This window comes from Salmo trutta, chromosome 21, assembly GCF_901001165.1.
Source record: "Salmo trutta chromosome 21, fSalTru1.1, whole genome shotgun sequence".
Classification (NCBI taxonomy): Eukaryota; Metazoa; Chordata; class Actinopteri; order Salmoniformes; family Salmonidae; genus Salmo; species Salmo trutta.
The window spans coordinates 21,798,571-21,816,544 of record NC_042977.1 but is presented as its reverse complement, the minus strand read 5'-3'; the positions used below and the strand labels follow the sequence as shown (position 1 = coordinate 21,816,544).

Here is a 17,974-nt window from a genome sequence, read left to right as displayed (position 1 = left end):
GGTTGTAGTTCCACATCTTTTTATTTATAGTGAACGTAGCAATACACCAAATCTTAGAAATACAAAAAACAACAAACCATGACGCAGAGAGGAAAACACACTACTCAAAATTAACAACCCAAAACCCAAAAGGAAAAACCCCTACTTAAATATGATCTCCAATCAGAGGCAATGAGGACCAGCTGCCTCCAATTGGAGATCAACCCCCCAAAAAAACCAACATAGAAATAGAAAACCTAGAATACAAAACCTAGAAATAGAAAACAAGAAAACCAACCAAACACCCCCTGTCACGCCCTGACCCATCTACTGTAGAAAATGACCTCTTACAAGGGTCAGGACGTGACATTATGTCACTTTTTCATTTGTTTCAACATTTTATTTGTGTTTATTGAAACTAATTCACTGTTCATTTCCAGCCTACATGTATATGTTTTGTCTACTGAAGGAAACCTAATAATGAAAATGTTTATCTTAGGGGATGTCAGTGTTTCCAGGTCACATTTTTGAACAGTGTGTCTGGGTTTCGTTTCACTGTGGGCTCCAGGGAACGGTAGTACAGAGCAGAATCTGCCACTTGTGGATCTCCAGATCCACACGGGTTTTCATCTTTCAGCCTAACAGACAGTCAAGGGTCTTCAGGTTTAGCTTTCACTACAGAGGGGTTTGAGGACACTCCAGTGAGGAGGAGGAAGATGGGAGGTGATCCAGGGTACTGTTGATACCACTGGAGAGTACTAGCAGAGGAGTAGTTACAGGACAGATTTATGACATCACCCTCCAACCCAAACACCTTATATGATGTTGGAGTAATGTCATTCCCATGACTGCCACCTGGAAAACATTTATGAAAACAGGAATTATTATCAGGAAATGATTACAAAAAATTCTAATCTTTATTCAGTCAAGTGTATTAAATGACAAAATATCCTTCACAGGAATGTGACTCCAGTCTTCAGTAACTACATTCACAGTGATTGGAAATTAAGAATATTTTCAAACTCACCCAAATATTAAAATTGATCCCAGTAACAAGCTGGTAAGTATTATTTAACACAGTGAAAAGAGTGAACACAAGTATAGTTATGACAGAATGACACCCCTGGTTTCTCACTGTCACCTATAAAAGGCATTTCCTTTCCTCTGCCTCAATTATGTAACACGTTCCCTTAAAAAAGGGCACACAACACAAAGTACTGTACACACCCAAGTGCAGACACAGTGTTTTTGTAAGGGGGCTGTATATCCTGTTGTCACAGTGGGCCTCAGAGCACAGTAGTACATAGCAGAGTCAGACAGCTGCAACCTCTGAATCGTCAAGGGGACTGATTGTGTCTTGGCATTTAGACTTGCATTGAATCTCTCCTTGAACCCTGCAGCATTGTCTCCAGGTCCAAAAGAAAAACGGCTCAGTATATGTTTAGGGAAGTCATTTGCTTCTTGTTTGTACCAATATAGATATGCATTTGTATCAGTGGTGTTATAATGACAACTCAGTGTTACCAGTCCTCCTTCTGTAGCAATCACACCTTCTGGTTGCTGTTGAACATGGTCTCCTGTACACTCTGGAAGACAAAAAAAAGATAAAGTGAGTGATAATGAAAGAGTAAAAAAATGAAAATTAGATAGCTGATGAGAGAATGAATGAGAGAAAGGGTTCCATCATACCGAAGCAGAATACAGCAAGAACCAGCCAGATGATCAGACAGAGTACCATGGTTATACAGAACACACTGAGAGTGTCTGTGAGTTACAGCAAGAGGTAGAGATCCTCTCTCTCTCTTCCATGTCCATCTCAGCCTGTATATCACCATCAACTGACAGACATGAAGGAGGAGCCTGTTCAGAGAGAGGTAAGATTGTAAAGAAATGTATGAGTCAATAGTACCTCATCAGTATTAGATATAAGCACTCTTTGCAGTACATTAGCCAAAGTGAAAAGCTCACATAAAATGAAAAGTAACGAAAACTAACTCACTTTTGTACCTTGTGCTGGTCCGTACAATTGACCTTATTTTAGCAACCAAAAAATGTAATACTTCCAGATCAACTGTAATGTCAATACCAATGTAAAGCACCATTTTTCCCCTTTCAAACAAAATCAATGACAAGACCTTCATGATGCCCATCTCTTTATGATTCAAGATGGCAATGAGGCCCGTCGGGTCTTCTTAAAAATGGCGGGTGGGAAGCGAAACCTATTGCGTGATAGTGAGAAGGAGAGATGTAGTTTGGGGAAACTGCTTATTTCACTCGATCAGTCCAACTTATCACCTTATCGCCTCTAAAATGTAAATAAAACACTATAAAGAGTTTATATAATGTGTCATTACGTACCTATTTGAGGGTTTGTGTCGAATTTGAATCGGGTTTTTAGGGCGGTGCTAAAGTGATCTTCAGAAGTAAACAGCGGCTTTTGAGAGTCATGAAAGCTTGCAGTGTTGTTTGTACCAGAAGAGATATGGTGATTGATCAGTTGTATCAAATAGACAACTAAGTGTTGTTGGTTGTACTTCTACGACCAGTACATCTTCTGTTGGCTGTGTTACATTCTCTTCTGCTCTGCACCCTGAAAAGAAAGATACATATATCTTCACAACATATAATAATAATGTATATAAATAAAATGAGCAAATGCACAGAAAGAGACAGATGAACAGAGTGATGTTATACCAAAGCAGCATGCAGCCAGAACATGCAGGATCAGCCAATTTCTCATGACTAGTCAGTCAGTTTGAAGTGGAAAAGGTCAGGAGCAGAACAATGCTGATCTCTCTATCACAGAGCTTTGACACCCTCTCTCCTACTGTTGATGCTTCATGTTGTTCTGTATTACATGCAGTAGTAGACCATGGGGAGGTGTCTGTCTGTATGGCATCCTCTGATTCAGGGGTGTGTGTGATTTGTTAGGTTGCCCCCTTCAGCTTGACTTTCATACTACACCACCAAGCATTGTGAATTGTGAACAGGAGTAACTACAAACAATAATATTTTTGCACTTTGTCATATTCCCAAGTGTTTATCCAGCCAATATAAAAAAAACTGCCTACAGTAAGAGAAATTGAAGGCTAATGATTGAAGGGTAAAGAATACCTATTTCTCACAGTGCATTGAATATGAAGACAGAGAAACACAATACCACCTGGTGATTGAACACAGTGCAGGTGTGAACTGAGTTCTCTGATCTCAACCTCTGCCATTATGATTTAAAATTGTGGTTTGATGTTTAATAATGATCCACACAGAAACAAAGCATTTAGTTCTGCAGGTTTTTGTACAGGTTAGGTGGGTTAAGATCAGTTCAGTTGATGTCCGGAATTTTGCAGATGTTTATTTCTTATCAGGGATATGTTCACTACCGCTCTTTGATATGTCAGCTTTATACACAGCCTGGTCTCATAGAATAGACGTAACATAGTAAATGTTAATCTGGAACAGTCAAATAAGTATGATATGTTGTGTTTGATATGCAAAAAAAGTAAAGTAGGGTGGTTTGTCGGGTGGATGGTTTGGCATATAACGTGAACGCCTAATCACCCAAAAGTTGTGAGTTCGAATCCCAACAGTGAAGAATAACAAAAATAAAAGATTAAGAACACGGACACTGGACAGAGGAACTCTGCCAAGAAGGCCAGCATTCGGGAGTCGCCTATTCACTGTTGAGGTTGAGACTGGTGTTTTGCGGGTACTTTTTAATAAAGCTGCCAGTTGCGGACTTGTGAGGCGTCTGTTTCTCAAACTAGACATTCTAATGTACTTGTCCTCTTGCTCAGTTGTGCACCGGGGCCTCCCATTCCTCTTTCCATTACTGGTTAGAGACAGTTTGCTCTGTTCTGTGAAGGGAGTAGTACACAGCGTTGTACGAGATCTTCAGTTCCTTGGCAATTTCTCGCATGTAATAGCCTTCATTTCTTAGAACAAGAATAGATTGACGAGTTTCAGAAGAAAATTATTTATTTCTGGCCTTTTTGAGCGTGTAATCAAACCCACAAATACTGATGCTTCAGATACTCAACTTGTCTAAAGAAGGCCCCTTTTATTGCTTTTTTAATAATAATCAGCACAGCAGTTTTCAGCTCTGCTAACATAATTGCAAAAGGGTTTTCTAATGATCAATTAGCATTTTAAAATGATCAACTTGGATTAGCTAACACAACGTGCCATTGGAACACAGGAGTGGTGGTTGCTGATAATGGGCTTCTGTACGCCTATGTACTGTTGAAGTCGGAAGTTTACATACACCTTAGCCAAATACATTTAAACTCAGTTTTTCACACTTCCTGACATTTAATCCTAGTAAAAATTCCCTGTCTTAGGTCAGTTAGGATTACCACTTTATTTTAAGAATGTGAAATGTCAGAATAATGGTAGAGAGAATGATTTATTTCAGCTTTTATTTCTTTCATCACATTCCCAGTGGGTCAGAAGTTTACATACACTCAATAAGCATTTGGTAGCATTGCCTTTAAATTGTTTCGGGTCAAGAGCCAGACCCGGTCCCCGGTGCGAACACTGCAGTGACGGTCGGCGCTCGCCTTCTGCCGCCTCATGGCCCGTTGCAGGTGCACATGGGCAGCATCCCAGGTCTCCTCTGAGCGCTTAAACCATTCATCCACCGCAGGAGCTCAATCTGGCTCTGATGCCAAGGTGCCAGAACCGGCTGATACCCCAGTTTGCACTGGAAAGGGGAGAGGTTAGTGGAGGAGTGGCGGTGTGAGTTTTGGTCCATCTCTTCCCAGGGGATGAACGCCGCCCACTCCCCCGGCCGGTCCTGGCAATATGACCGCAGAAACCTACCCACATCCTAGTTTACTCTCTCCACCTGCCCGTTACTCTCGGGGTGAAAACCTGAGGTGAGGCTGACCGAGACCCCCAGATGTTCCATGAATGCCCTCCATACTCTGGACGTGAACTGGGGACCCCGATCAGAGACTATGTCCTCAGGCACCCCATAGTGCCGGAAGACGTGAGTGAACAGGGCCTCCGCAGTCTGTAGGGCCGTAGGGAGACCGGGCAAAGGGAGGAGATGGCAGGACTTAGAAAACCGATCCACAGGGAGATAGGTAAACCATAGCTAAGAAAGTAATACTAAGTGTATGTTGTGTAGTAAGCTGTTGTCCTTCACACTAGCCCATGTCCTTCACACTAATAATTTGGTCTCTTTTCACCTCTTCATTTCAAGGCTCCGCTGATAGCCAGGTGTAGCGGTGATAAGGATTCAATCCATTGTGCTGGATAGAAAGCTCTGCTGTTGGGACAGCTTTATGTAGGCCCCAACTGTTTGTGGGCACTGCTGGTCGCAGTTATGGTGCAATTAAAGTATTGTTTAGTGTTGTGTTGTGTAGTGGCTTTGCTGGCATGCAGCTAAAATCACCATTGTATGTACAGTTTGAACAAGATCATTTGTATCTCCTCCCTTTGACATAAAACCCATTCAATGGTGGCTCTTAATGAAGTGTGGTGGAGGTGACGAAGGTTTGCTTTACTAAATGACAGTAAATATGGAATCAATGGTATTTATATGAGAGAACGTTTAGAATGTTAAGTCATATGAAAATATTCTGATATTCATTAAATATTTATTTAATTTCCAAATATAATGTCTGGTCACTGGTAGTTGAACATGGAAATAATGTTCATATTAAAAGAAGGGAACATAATGGATGGAAGATGAGAGCTATTCAGACTCTAGGGGTCTCAGATTCAGGTTATCTGTGTTTGTTTTGTCAGGATCAGTTTTTGTATTGTGTTTCTGAGGTTTCCTGTCATTGTGTGCTTCAGAGCACAGTAGTACAGAGCAGAGTCTGTCACTTCAGCAGAGGAGATCTCCAGATCCACACGGTTGTCCTCTTTTTCATGTGTGAGGGTCCATTTTGTACTATCAGTGTTGGTTATGATCCCAGAGTAGTCCACTATGAGGAACTGTGGAGAGGATCCAGGGTGCTGGAGGTACCATAAAAGACTGTTGGTTAATGAGCTGTTGTATCTACAGGAGAGTTGAACACTACTACCCTCCATAACATCCACTACATCTCTGTCTGGAGTAATTATGTCTTCAACACTTGTACCTGTAAAAAAGAAAAACATGGATTACTCAGTCAATGTCAATGTAGACAGTGTACAGTATATCCACACTTGGTGTTTCAAAGTGTATTACACATTCAGTTAATGGAGAGTGAATTCTTACCTATAAGTGCACACAAAAACAAGCCTGAAAAGAGCAGCATCATAGTGACTGGTGTAGACAGAGACTTCCCTAATGATCTTCTCTTGGAACATTCACTCTCTGGGTGAATCAGTTCCTCTCATTACATGTTATGTATAAAACTAAGCTCCTCCTCTTGACACAATAGAATGGGTGCATGTTGACTCTACTTGATGGCACTATTGTCAAATGCAACCTTGAACTACAGAGTAGAAATACACTCCCAGGCCATGTTAGGTTTTTGTACAGTGTTTCTGGGTTTCCTGTCACTGTGGGCGTCAGAGCACAGTAGTACAGAGCAGAGTCTGTCACTTCAACAGAGGAAATCTCCAGATCAACACGGGTCTTCTCTTTGTTCAGTTTACCAGAGAAGCGAGGGTCAAGAGAATCAGCTCTCTGTCCAGTCCCAGCGGAGTGTAGGATGAGCAGAAGGTATTGGGGAGCTGATCCTGGAGACTGTTTATACCATAGTAGACTGTACGCTGAGGAGTAGTTGCAGGAAAGAAGAACATTGCTACCCACTTCTGCATACACTTCATGTTGGTTTGGCTCGATAGTCTGCTCATAGGTGTCACCTGCAAATGTGAAGAGATGAACATTGAGTCATTTTTTATTGAAATAAACATTGTTTATTACATGACACTACTTTGAAAGCCATAACTTACCTATTACTGAGAACATAATACATGACCAGATGAACAACATGGCTGGGGTTGGAAGTCAAACTGACTAATAGTACAACAGAACCTGACTTCATCTGCAAGGTTTTCTGTTGATCATTTCTGCTTAGTTTACCTACAAGCTCCACCCCAAAGTACAGTTGCTGTAAAGAATCTCAATCTCTCCTCTCCTCTCATTTGTCCTCTCTTTTGTGATACTGCATCTCTTTGCATGTTGTATGAATCACATATGAAAGGCTTGTATACAGTGTTTCTGGGTTTCCTGTCACTCTGGGCTGCAGGGCGCATTAGTACAGAGCAGAGTCTCACTTCAACAGAGGAGATCTCCAGATCCACACGGGTTCTCTCTTTATTCAGATTAACATACTGTCAAGGGTCTTCAGATTTAGCTCTTATTACAGATGGCTTTGAGGTGATTGTAGTGTAGAGCAAGAATTGGGGGGCGCTGATCTGGGAAATTAACAATACCATAGAAGATTGACTACTGAGCCAGAGTAGTTGCAAGATAGTGTAACACTGTATCCCACCACTGTATCCCACCATGTTCTGTCTCTGAAGTTGGTTTTATGTCATTTTCATAACTGCCTACTGTAATAAAGTTAAGTTTAGATAAACATTTTCAGTTCATGGGAAATTATTACATGCACTGAGTCATATTACATGCACTGAGTCATATTCAATACAAGTGAAAAGATAAGTCATTTACATTTCTTCGGTGAAGTGCTATTTTCAAATGACACTTGACAGTTACCTTGAATAAAGTTACCTTTTTGAATACAGTTACCTTGAATAAACTTAAAGTATGTAATGTCAGACTAATACTCACCAACAAGTGCAGAGAGGAGAAACACTGGGTAGAGAAACATGGTGATGGGTGTAACAGTGTGTTATCAGGAGGCAGAACTGAAGACATCCCCCTGTTCCAGTCAGATAGAGGAGAATCATCTCTCCACCTCTCATCTTAGCTCCTCCTATTCAGTAAATGGACCCTTGTTCAGTGTAACAGACAGTTGTGTAACAGTGTAACAGACAGTTGAAGAACTTGTGCATCATTGCTCACTTCATATGGATTATTGGTAGCTGTGATGAGGTAAAGGAATTGGAGACCTGATCCAGAGTACTGTCTGTACTACAGCAGACTATCTCCTATTACTGTATAGTTACAGGAGATCTTAACTCTGCTACCCTCTAAATAATACTCCTCAGGACTGGTTGGAGTAATATCATCCTCTAAAGTATCACCTGTGAAGGAGAAGAAAATAAGCATGAGACTAAACATGAAAACCTCTTATTTTATATTTGAAAAAGACCAATATTAACCAATGAAACAATGCCAGACAATGTGGAAATGACTTTACATAAAACCTTAATTACCCACAATTTCTGAAAACAGTAATATTGAAGTGAGCAACATCATGATATATGATTTGCAGTGTACTGTGATATATGATATGCAGTGTACTGTGATATGCAGTGTACTGTGATATTTGATATGCAGTGATAATTGATATGCAGTGTACTTTGATCTGCAGGATGTGACTGAGGAAAGACCTTCATGCCATTTTGAGTCTCCTTTTCATTCTCATTCTAGCTCCACCTCAAAACACAAAACAGCTCATCTTCTGAAGTGAATGAATAACAGGAAGAAAAATGCATTTTCAACTGATTTGGTGTCCATATTGATAATATTCTCTAATTTGTATTTAATACAAGTTTCCCCTATTGTGCTAAATGTGTTTTTACTTACTCTAACAGATGTTACCACAATAATCTAATCTACAGACCTCTGTTGCCTGATAATTATCTGTGGTCAAGAAATGACCAACAAGCTCATCTAAAACAAGTCCTTTATCAGTGTTCTAGTTTAACCTCTCTAGTACATGTGGGACGAACTCGTCCCACCTACGTAACAGCCACTGAAATCCAGTGGCGCGATTTTTGAATCGTTAGAAATGCTATAACTTCAATTTCTCAAACATATGACTATTTCACAGCTATTTAAAGACAAGAATCTCGTTAATCTAACCCCACTGTCCGATTTCAAAAAGGCTTTACAACGAAAGCAAAACATTAGATTATGTCAGCAGAGTACCCAGCCAGAAAAAATCAGACACCCATTTTTCAAGCTAGCATATCATGTCACATAAACCCAAACCACAGCTAAATGCAGCACTAACCTTTTATAATCTTCATCAGATGACACACCTAGGACATTGTGTTATACAATACATGCATGTCTGTTCAATCAAGTTCATATTTATATCAAAAACCAGCTTTTTACATTAGCATGTGACGTTCAGAAAAAGCATAACCACCGCAAACTTCCGGTGAATTTACTAACAGTTTGCTAAATTACTCACGATAAACGTTCACAAAAAGCATAACAATTATTTTAAGAATTATAGATACATTACCCCTCTATGCACTCGATATGTCCGATTTTAAAATAGCTTTTCGGATGAAGCACATTTTGCAATAATCTAAGTACATAGCCCGGCATTACAGGGCTAGCTATTTAGATACCCACCCAGGTCAGCATCCACCAAAATCACATTTCCTATAAGAAAGATGTTCTTACCTTGCTTGTTCTTCATCAGAATACACTGCCAGGACTTCTACTTCAATAACAAATGTTGGTTTGGTCCCAAATAATCCATCGTTATATCCAAACAGCGACGTTTTGTTCGTGAGTTCTAGAATGCTTCTTCGCGGTGTCGCGCATGGCGCATTGGCGTGTCAAAAATGTCTAAATATTCCATTACCGTACTTCGAAGCATGTCAACCGCTGTTTAAAACCAATTTTTATGCCATTTATGTCGTAGAGAAGTGATAATATTCCGACCGGGAGTATGCATTGAGCCTAAACAGCCGAATAAAATTTCTCCTCAGAAGCGACTCATGCACGCGCATCATTGAAAGGTCCTCCGAGCATCCACTTACAAAAGGCGATAATATATTTCAACCTGAGGTTCCCTCGTAAACCTTCAGTTATTTCGCGGGCTCTGAGAGCCTATTGGAGCCCTGGGAATTGTCACGTTACAGCTAAGATCCTTACTTTTCAATAAAAAGAGGTAAGACGCACGACTCCTTGTCAGACAGGGTACTTCCTGCTTGAAACCTTGTCAGGTTTTTGCCTGCCATAGGAGTTCTGTTATACTCACAGACACCATTCAAACAGTTTTAGAAAATTCAGAGTGTTTTCTATCCAAACCTGAACAATAATATGCATATTCTAGCTTCTGAGTTGGTGTAGGAGGCAGTTAAAAATGGGAACATATTTTTTCCAAAATTCTCAATACTGCCCCCTATACCAAACAGGTTAAGTACATCCTCTCAGAGACTCTGTATTGCTGGGCGTCCTTCAGGGCACAGTGGTAGAAGCTGTGTCTGCCAGAGCAACTTGTTTCATCATGAGTGTAGTTGATGTTTGGGACATTGTAGATTCATTTAGATGATTGGAGATATGGTCAACACTATTTGCTCTTGCACCTTTATACAGTAGGTCCTGAGGTGCCTGGTTAGGGTCTTGTTGAGGTAGATGTTACTGCTTCTCGTTTCATATGTACAGCTCAGAGACACTGATGATCCCTCAGTGGGGGTGTACTTGTCACGTCCTGACCAGTAATAGGGGTTATTTGTTATTGTAGTTTGGTCAGGACGTGGCAGAGGGTATTTGTTTTATGTGGTTCGGGGTGGTGGTTTGTTTAGTAGGGTATTTGATTTATGTATTCCGGGGGGTTTTGGGCACTGTTCTATGTTAGTGTATTTCTATGTTCTGTCTAGTCTTTTGTATTTCTATGTTTTGTTTATTGGGGTTGGACTCTCAATTGGAGGCAGGTGTTTTCTAGTTGCCTCTGATTGAGAGTCCTATATATAGGTATGTGTTTGTTGAGTGTTTTGTGGGAGATTGTTCTGTGTATAGCCTTGTGCCTGACCAGCCTGTGTATAATCGTTGTGTTTTCTTTGTGTACGTGTTTATTTTGGTTCTCCTTCTTGTCCGATTATAATAAAGAAGATGAGTGCACATTTACCCGCTGCATTTTGGTCTATATCCGACGACAACCATTACAGAATCTCCCATCAACCAAGGACCAAGCAGCGGAGGAAGGAGCAACGGGTGGACTATAGGGAGCAGCACCTGGAGTGGAGAAAGCAGCGCGCTCGAGAGGAGATGGCATCCTGGTCGCTGGAGGTATTGGAGGCAAGGATTGACTGGACGTGGGAACAATTACTGGACCATTGTGACAACCTGCCTGGGAAGCAGGTAGAGGTGGAGAGGCACCCCCAATAATTTTTTTGGGGGGGGCACACGGGTAGTTTGGCTGGGCCAGGCAGTAGACCTAAGCCAGCTCCCCGTGCTTTTTCTGGGAAGCGTTTGGAGTGGAGGGCGCCAAGGTATGCGGAAGTGCGCACGATCTCGCCCATACGCACGCACAGTCCAGTGCGAGTGATCTCAGCCCCTCGCAAGTGCCGTGCTAGAGTGGGCCTGGTAGGAGGATGCCTGCGCAGCGCATCTGGTCACCGGTGCGCCTCCTAGGTCCAGGCTACCCTACGCCCGCTCTAAGCACGGCAACCATCAGGCCCCTGCACAGCCCAGTTCGCCCTGTACCAGCACTCCGCTCGTACAGGGCTACTAGTTCCATCCAGCCAGGACGGGTTGTGCAAGAGGTGCGATCGAGACCGCCAGTGCGCCTCCACGGCCCGATACCTCTAGTACCAGCACCACGCATCAGGCTTCCAGTGCGTCAGCCCAGTTCGACTCAGCCCGTTCCTGCTCCCCGCACAAGCCCTGAGGTGCGTGTCCCCAAACTGACACTTCCAGTACCAGTACCACGCATCAGGCTTCCAGTGCGTCAGCCCAGCCTCGAGTGTCCGGAAACAGTGCCCTGTCCAGAGTGTCCGGAAACAGTGCCCCGTCCAGAGTATCCAACGACAGTGCCCCATACAGAGTATTCGGAAACAGTGCCCCATCCAGAGTATCTGACGACAGTGCCCAGTCCAGAGTATACGGCGACAGTGCCCCGTCCAGATTATACGGCGACAGTGCCCCGTCCAGAGTATACGGCGACAGTGCCCCGTCCAGAGTATACGGCGACAGTGCCCCGTCCAGAGTATACGGCGACAGTGCCCCGTCCAGAGTATACGGCGACAGTGCCCCGTCCAGAGTATACGGCGACAGTGCCCCGTCCAGAGTATTCGGCGACAGTGCCCCGTCCAGAGAATTCGGCGACAGTGCCCCGTCCAGAGTATTCGGCGACAGTGCCCCGTCCAGAGTATCTGACGACAGTGCCCCGTCCAGAGTATCCGACAACAGTGCCCCGTGCAGAGTATCCGACGACAGTGCCCCGTCCAGAGTATCCGACAACAGTACCCCGTCACTATTATCCGGTAAGAGTGTTAAGCCCGGATCCGAGTGAGATGGCCTACAGTTCGGAACAAAGGGAGACGGCCCACTGTGCAGAACCGAATGAGACGGCCTACAGTTCGGAACCAAGGGAGACGGCCCACTGTGCAGAACCGAGTGAGACGGCCCACAGTTCGGAGGGGGTGAATGGGTCTACAGTCCGGAACCGAGTAAGTCTGCCTGCGATCCGGAACCGAGTGAGTCTGCCTGCGATCCGGAACCGAGTGAGTCTGCCTGCGGCTCGGAACCGAGTGAGTCTACCTGCGGCTCGGAACCGAGTGAGTCTGCCTGCGGCTCGGAACCGAGTGAGTCTGCCTGCGGCTCGGGAACCGAGTGAGTCTGCCTATGGTCCGGAACCAAGCGAGTATGCCTACAGTCTGGGTGGCTGTAGACCAGAACCTGAGCCACCTCCAGTATAGGTGGGTTGGGGAGGGGGGTGTAGCACAGGTGCCGTCGTAGACAGTAGCCACCCTCCCTTCCCTCCCTTTAGTTTAGGGGATTTATGTTTGTTTTGGGGTATTGTTTTTTTGTGTGAGGTACATCCGGGGTCTGCACCTTGGGGGGGGGGGGGTACTGTCACATCCTGACCAGTAATAGGGGTTATTTGTTATTGTAGTTTGGTCAGGACGTGGCAGAGGGTATTTGTTTTATGTATTCCGGGGGTTTTGGGGCACTGTTCTATGTTAGTGTATTTCTATGTTTTGTTTATTGGGGTTGGACTCTCAATTGGAGGCAGGTGTTTTCTAGTTGCCTCTGATTGAGAGTCCTATATATAAGTATGTGTTTGTTGAGTGCTTTGTGGGAGATTGTTCTGTGTATAGCCTTGTGCCTTACCAGCCTGTGTATAATTGTTGTTTCTTTGTGTACGTGTTTATTTTGGTTCTCCTTGTCCGATTATAATAAAGAAGATGAGTGCACATTTACCCGCTGCATTTTGGTCTATATCCGATGACAACCGTTACAGTACTCCTTATCAGAAGTCACACTATCTCCAGATAATATTCCTGCAGAAGAAAATAGGTAATAAAGCTGATTGAAAACACATGCTTATTTTTCACATTTAAATGACTCTTCTTTGTGGTGGCAGATAGCCTAGTGGTTGGAGCGTTGGGCCTTTAATCGAAAGGTTGCTGGATCGAACACCCGATCTGACAAGGTAAAAATCTGTTTAGCCTTTGAACAAGGCAGTTGACCTACCGGGGAACAGTGTGTTGTCATTGTAAATAAATTTGTTCTTAACTGACTTAGTTCAATAAACCTTTTTTTACCTTAAATATGTTTTACTACCAATACCATAATTAAATAATCTGATTATAAGGATGCAAGAAGTTCAAGTGTTTAGGATTTGTTTGCATGTAGTCATAATCATAATGATCAGAACACTGATTAATTTCTCAATCTTCAGACTGATGTTTGCGTGCATTCACTCTCCTCTGAAATGTCCTTATGTCACTGTGTGAGGTGTACAGTGCTGCTAACATCACACCCACCACAGAAGTAAGGCTTGCATTTTTCTGCATTGATCAGGAATGAAGGTCAGACCCAGATGCAGACCACGTCGAATAAACAATGGTTTAATATTCCAACAGTGACAGGTAATAGACAGGTCAAGGCAGGCAGGGGTCAGTAAACCAGAGGTGGGGAAACAGTACCTGGCGGCATTCAGGCTCAGGGGAAAGGTAGAGGTTGGTAATCCATAGGGGGGCAAAGGTACAGGTCAGCAGGCAGGCTCAAGGGCAGGCAGAGTGGTCAGGCAGGCGGGCTCGGAGTCAGGACAGGCAAGGGTCAAAACCAGGAGGGTGAGAAAAGAGAGATTGGAAAAAGCAGGAGCTGAGACACAAAACTCTGGTTGACTTCAACAAACAAGACGAACTGGCAACAGACAAACAAAGATCACTGGTATAAATACACAGGGGATAATGGGGAAGATGGGTGACACCTGGAGGGGGGTGGAGACAATCACAAAGACAGGTGAAACAGATCAGGGTGTGACAACACTAATGCCTAGGATAAACTCATTTTTGTAGGGGGGCTGTATATCCAGTTGTCACAGTGGGCCTCAGAACACATTAGTACACAGCAGAGTCAGACAGCTGTAACCTCTGGATCGTCAAGGGGACTGATTTTTATGCTGATTTAAATGTAGTTAAATTGAGATGGGCATCGAATCTCGCACGGATTTCAATGGCATTATATGATCCAAAAGTTTCCTGCTTCAGCAAGCTCCCTGCTTGTACCAGAACAGGTATGGATTTCTTTCCACAGTATCAAAAATAGTTATCATGATAAATGATAGTTATCATACCACAACAAAATGCAGCAAGGATCAGAAGTCTTCCCTGTGGCTCAGTTGGTAGAGCATGGTGTTTGCAACGCCAGCGTGGTGTGTGCAAAGCCAGGGTTGTGGGTTTGATTCCCACGGTGGGCCAGTACAAAAAAAAAATGCATGGAATGGTATGAAATGTATGTATTCAATACTGTAAGTCGCTCTGGATAAGAGCATCTGCTAAATGACTAAAATGTAAATGTAAGTTTCTTCAGCCAAGATTCCATGTCTTCTGTTGGACATGTGTCACCACTTCATTAACCTCTCTAGGGTAGGGGGCAGTATTTTCACAGCTGGATAAAAAACGTACCTGATTTAATCTGGTTATTACTACTGCCCAGAAACTAGAATATGCATATAATTGTTTGATTTGGATAGAAAACACCCTAAAGTTTCTAAAACTGTTTGGATGGTGTCTGTGAGCATAACAGAACTCATTTGGCGGGCAAAAACCTGAGAAGATTCCAAACAGGAAGTGGCCTCTCTGACCATTTCTTGGCCTTCTACACTCTCTTTATTGAAAACTGAGGATCTCTGCTGTAACGTGACACTTCCTACGGCTCCCATAGGCTCTCAGAGGGCGCCAGAACGTTGAATGATGACTTTGCAGGCCATGGCTGAAAAACAGTAGCGCATTTGGTAAGTGGTCGATCAGAGAACAATGAGACGGGGGCGCGCGTGCACATGAAGAGTCCATTTTAGATTTTTTGTCTTTGAACGAAAACAGGGTTTCCCGGTCGGAATATTATCGCTTTTTTACGAGAAAAATCGCATAAAAATTGATTTTAAACAGCGTTTGACATGCTTCGAAGTACGGTAATGGAATATTTAGAATTTTTTTGTCACGATACGCGCCGGGCGCATCACCCTTCGTCACCCTTCGGATAGTGTCTTGAACGCACGAACAAAACAGAGGATATTTGAACATAACTATGGATTATTTTGAACCAAACCAACATTTGTTATTGAAGTAGAAGTCCTGGGAGTGCATTCTGACGAAGAACAGCAAAGGTAATCCAATTTTTCTTATAGTAAATCTGAGTTTGGTGAGTGCCAAACTTGGTGGGTGTCAAAATAGCTAGCCCGTGATGGCGAGCTATCTACTCAGAATATTGCAAAATGTGCTTTTGCCGAAAAGCTATTTTAAAATCGGACATAGCGATTGCATAAAGGAGTTCTGTATCTATAATTCTTAAAATAATTGTTATGTTTTTTGTGAACGTTTATCGTGAGTAATTTAGTAAATTCACCGGAAGTTTGCGGTGGGTATGCTAGTTCTGAACGTCACATGCTAATGTAAAAAGCTGGTTTTTGATATAAATATGAACTTGATTGAACAAAACATGCATGTATTGTATAACATAATGTCCTAGCAGTGTCATCTGATGAAGATCATCAAAGGTTAGTGCTGCATTTAGCTGTGGTTTTTGTTTTTGTGACATTATATGCTAGCTTGAAAAATGGGTGTCTGATTATTTCTGGCTGGGTACTCTGCTGACATAATCTAATGTTTTGCTTTCGTTGTAAAGCCTTTTTGAAATCGGACAGTGTGGTTAGATTAACGAGAGTCTTGTCTTTAAAATGGTGTAAAATAGTCATGTGTTTGAGAAATTGAAGTAATAGCATTTCTAAGGTATTTGAATATCACGCCACGGGATTCCACTGGCTGTTGAGTAGGTGGGACGATTAGGCTCTCTAAGAGTCTTATCCTCTATGGGATCGGTGTCCCCACCGCAGAACAGTTGAGGAAACACAGGCTATTTTGATTAGCATGAGGTTGTAAGTAACAAAACATTTTCCCAATAGATAGACATCGGCAGAACTTTTAAATTCTTGTTAATCTAACTGCACTGTCCAATTAACAGTAGCTATTACAGTGAAAGAATACCATGCTATTGTTTGAGGAGAGTGCACAATTACCAACTTGAAAATGTATTAATAAACCAATTAGGCACATTTTGGCAGTCTTGATACAATGTTTTGAACAGATATGCAATAGTTAATTGGATCAGTCTAAAACTTTGCACATACACTGGTGCCATCTAGTGGCCAAAATCTAAACTGTGCCTGGGCTGGAATAATACAATATGGTTTTTCCCTTCATTTCAAAGATGATGGTACAAAAACATTTAATGAAACACATTTATTTTTCTTTGTATTATCTTTTACCAGATCTAATGTGTTATATTGTCCAACATTAATTTCATATTTCAACAAACTTCAAAGTGTTTCCTTTCAAATGGTATCAAGAATATGCATATCCTTGCTTCAGGTGCTGAACTACAGGCAGTTAGATTTGGGTGTGTCATTTTAGGTGAAAATTGAAAAAAAGGGTCAGATTAACTCTGCCTTAGGAAGCATTGAGGAGAGCTTACACCAGGCTCTCTAAGACTCTTATATCACACTATCAGAAAGTTTTTGTAATGGGGTTGTACTGTCTATCCTGTTTTCACTGTGGGCTTCAGAGCACAGTAGTAAACAGCCGAGTCAGACAACTGTACCCTCTGGATCATCAAGGGGACTGATTTGGTGACAGAATTCATATGGGCATTAAATCTCCACTTGAATCATCTGTATCTACAGCTGAGAGAGACATCTTCTCCTTCATAAGAAGTCACTTCTCTCTTCGACTTAGTAAATCTGTCTGCTCCTCTGCACTCTGTAAACAAAGAAGAATTCCTTGGGACTTTAAGGTTCTATCTATATAGAATATTAGTCACCACATCTAATTGATCTTTGCATGGTTCTTCATGGTCTGTGTAGTTAGATTTTTGAAAATGTACATTTTAAGTGAAAAAAATGAAACCTGGGAACTTCTATCGGCATAAACTTATTTCAATTTGGCGCTATAAGGTTCTATCTGCAATCCAATCACAAGCCTGAGCAAATACAGACAGACCAATAAGAACACGCCTTTGCCATCTCTCTCTATGTATGGTCTCTAAGCTGATCTAGCCAGCAATAATGGCATGCAAGTAAAAGAACAACACTGTCAGAAGTCTATACCAAATAAACTAAAGTAAAAAATAATAAAAAGTAAAACAACAATAACGAGGCTATATACAGGGGGTACCGGTACCGAGTCAATGCGCAGGGGTACAGGTTAGTCGAGGTAATTAGTACATGTAGGTAGCGGTGAAGTGACTATGCATAGATAATAAACAGCGAGTAGCAACAGTGTACAAAACAAATGGGGGGTGGTGTCAATGTAAATAGTACGGTGGCCATTTGATTAATTGTTCAGGAGTCTTATGGCTTTGGGGTAGAAGCTGTTATTAAGGAGCCTTTTGGTCCTAGACTTGGCGCTCCGGTACCGCTTGCCGTGCGGTAGCAGAGAAAAAAGTCTATGACTTGGGTAA

At 42.5% G+C, this 17,974-nt stretch overlaps 1 long non-coding RNA gene and 2 gene segments (V, D, J or C); all 3 read right to left on the bottom strand.

Moving 5' to 3' along the window:
- Nucleotides 1-363: 363 nt before the first annotated feature.
- LOC115156964 (uncharacterized) lies at nt 364-2,045 on the bottom strand. The gene is made up of 2 exons (XR_003868353.1): nt 1,669-2,045; nt 364-1,565 (listed from the first exon to the last, which is right to left on the bottom strand). It is a non-coding gene; the product is annotated as an uncharacterized LOC115156964 (long non-coding RNA).
- A 3,522-nt stretch (nt 2,046-5,567) lies between these two features.
- Nucleotides 5,568-6,268, bottom strand: LOC115156959 (T cell receptor alpha variable 18-like). The segment is given in 2 exon segments: nt 5,568-6,068; nt 6,188-6,268. Coding segments are annotated over 2 exon segments (408 nt in total).
- A 13-nt stretch (nt 6,269-6,281) lies between these two features.
- On the bottom strand, nt 6,282-7,856 carry LOC115156936 (T cell receptor alpha variable 9-1-like). The segment is given in 2 exon segments: nt 6,282-6,780; nt 7,712-7,856. Coding segments are annotated over 2 exon segments (525 nt in total).
- Nucleotides 7,857-17,974: the final 10,118 nt, after the last annotated feature.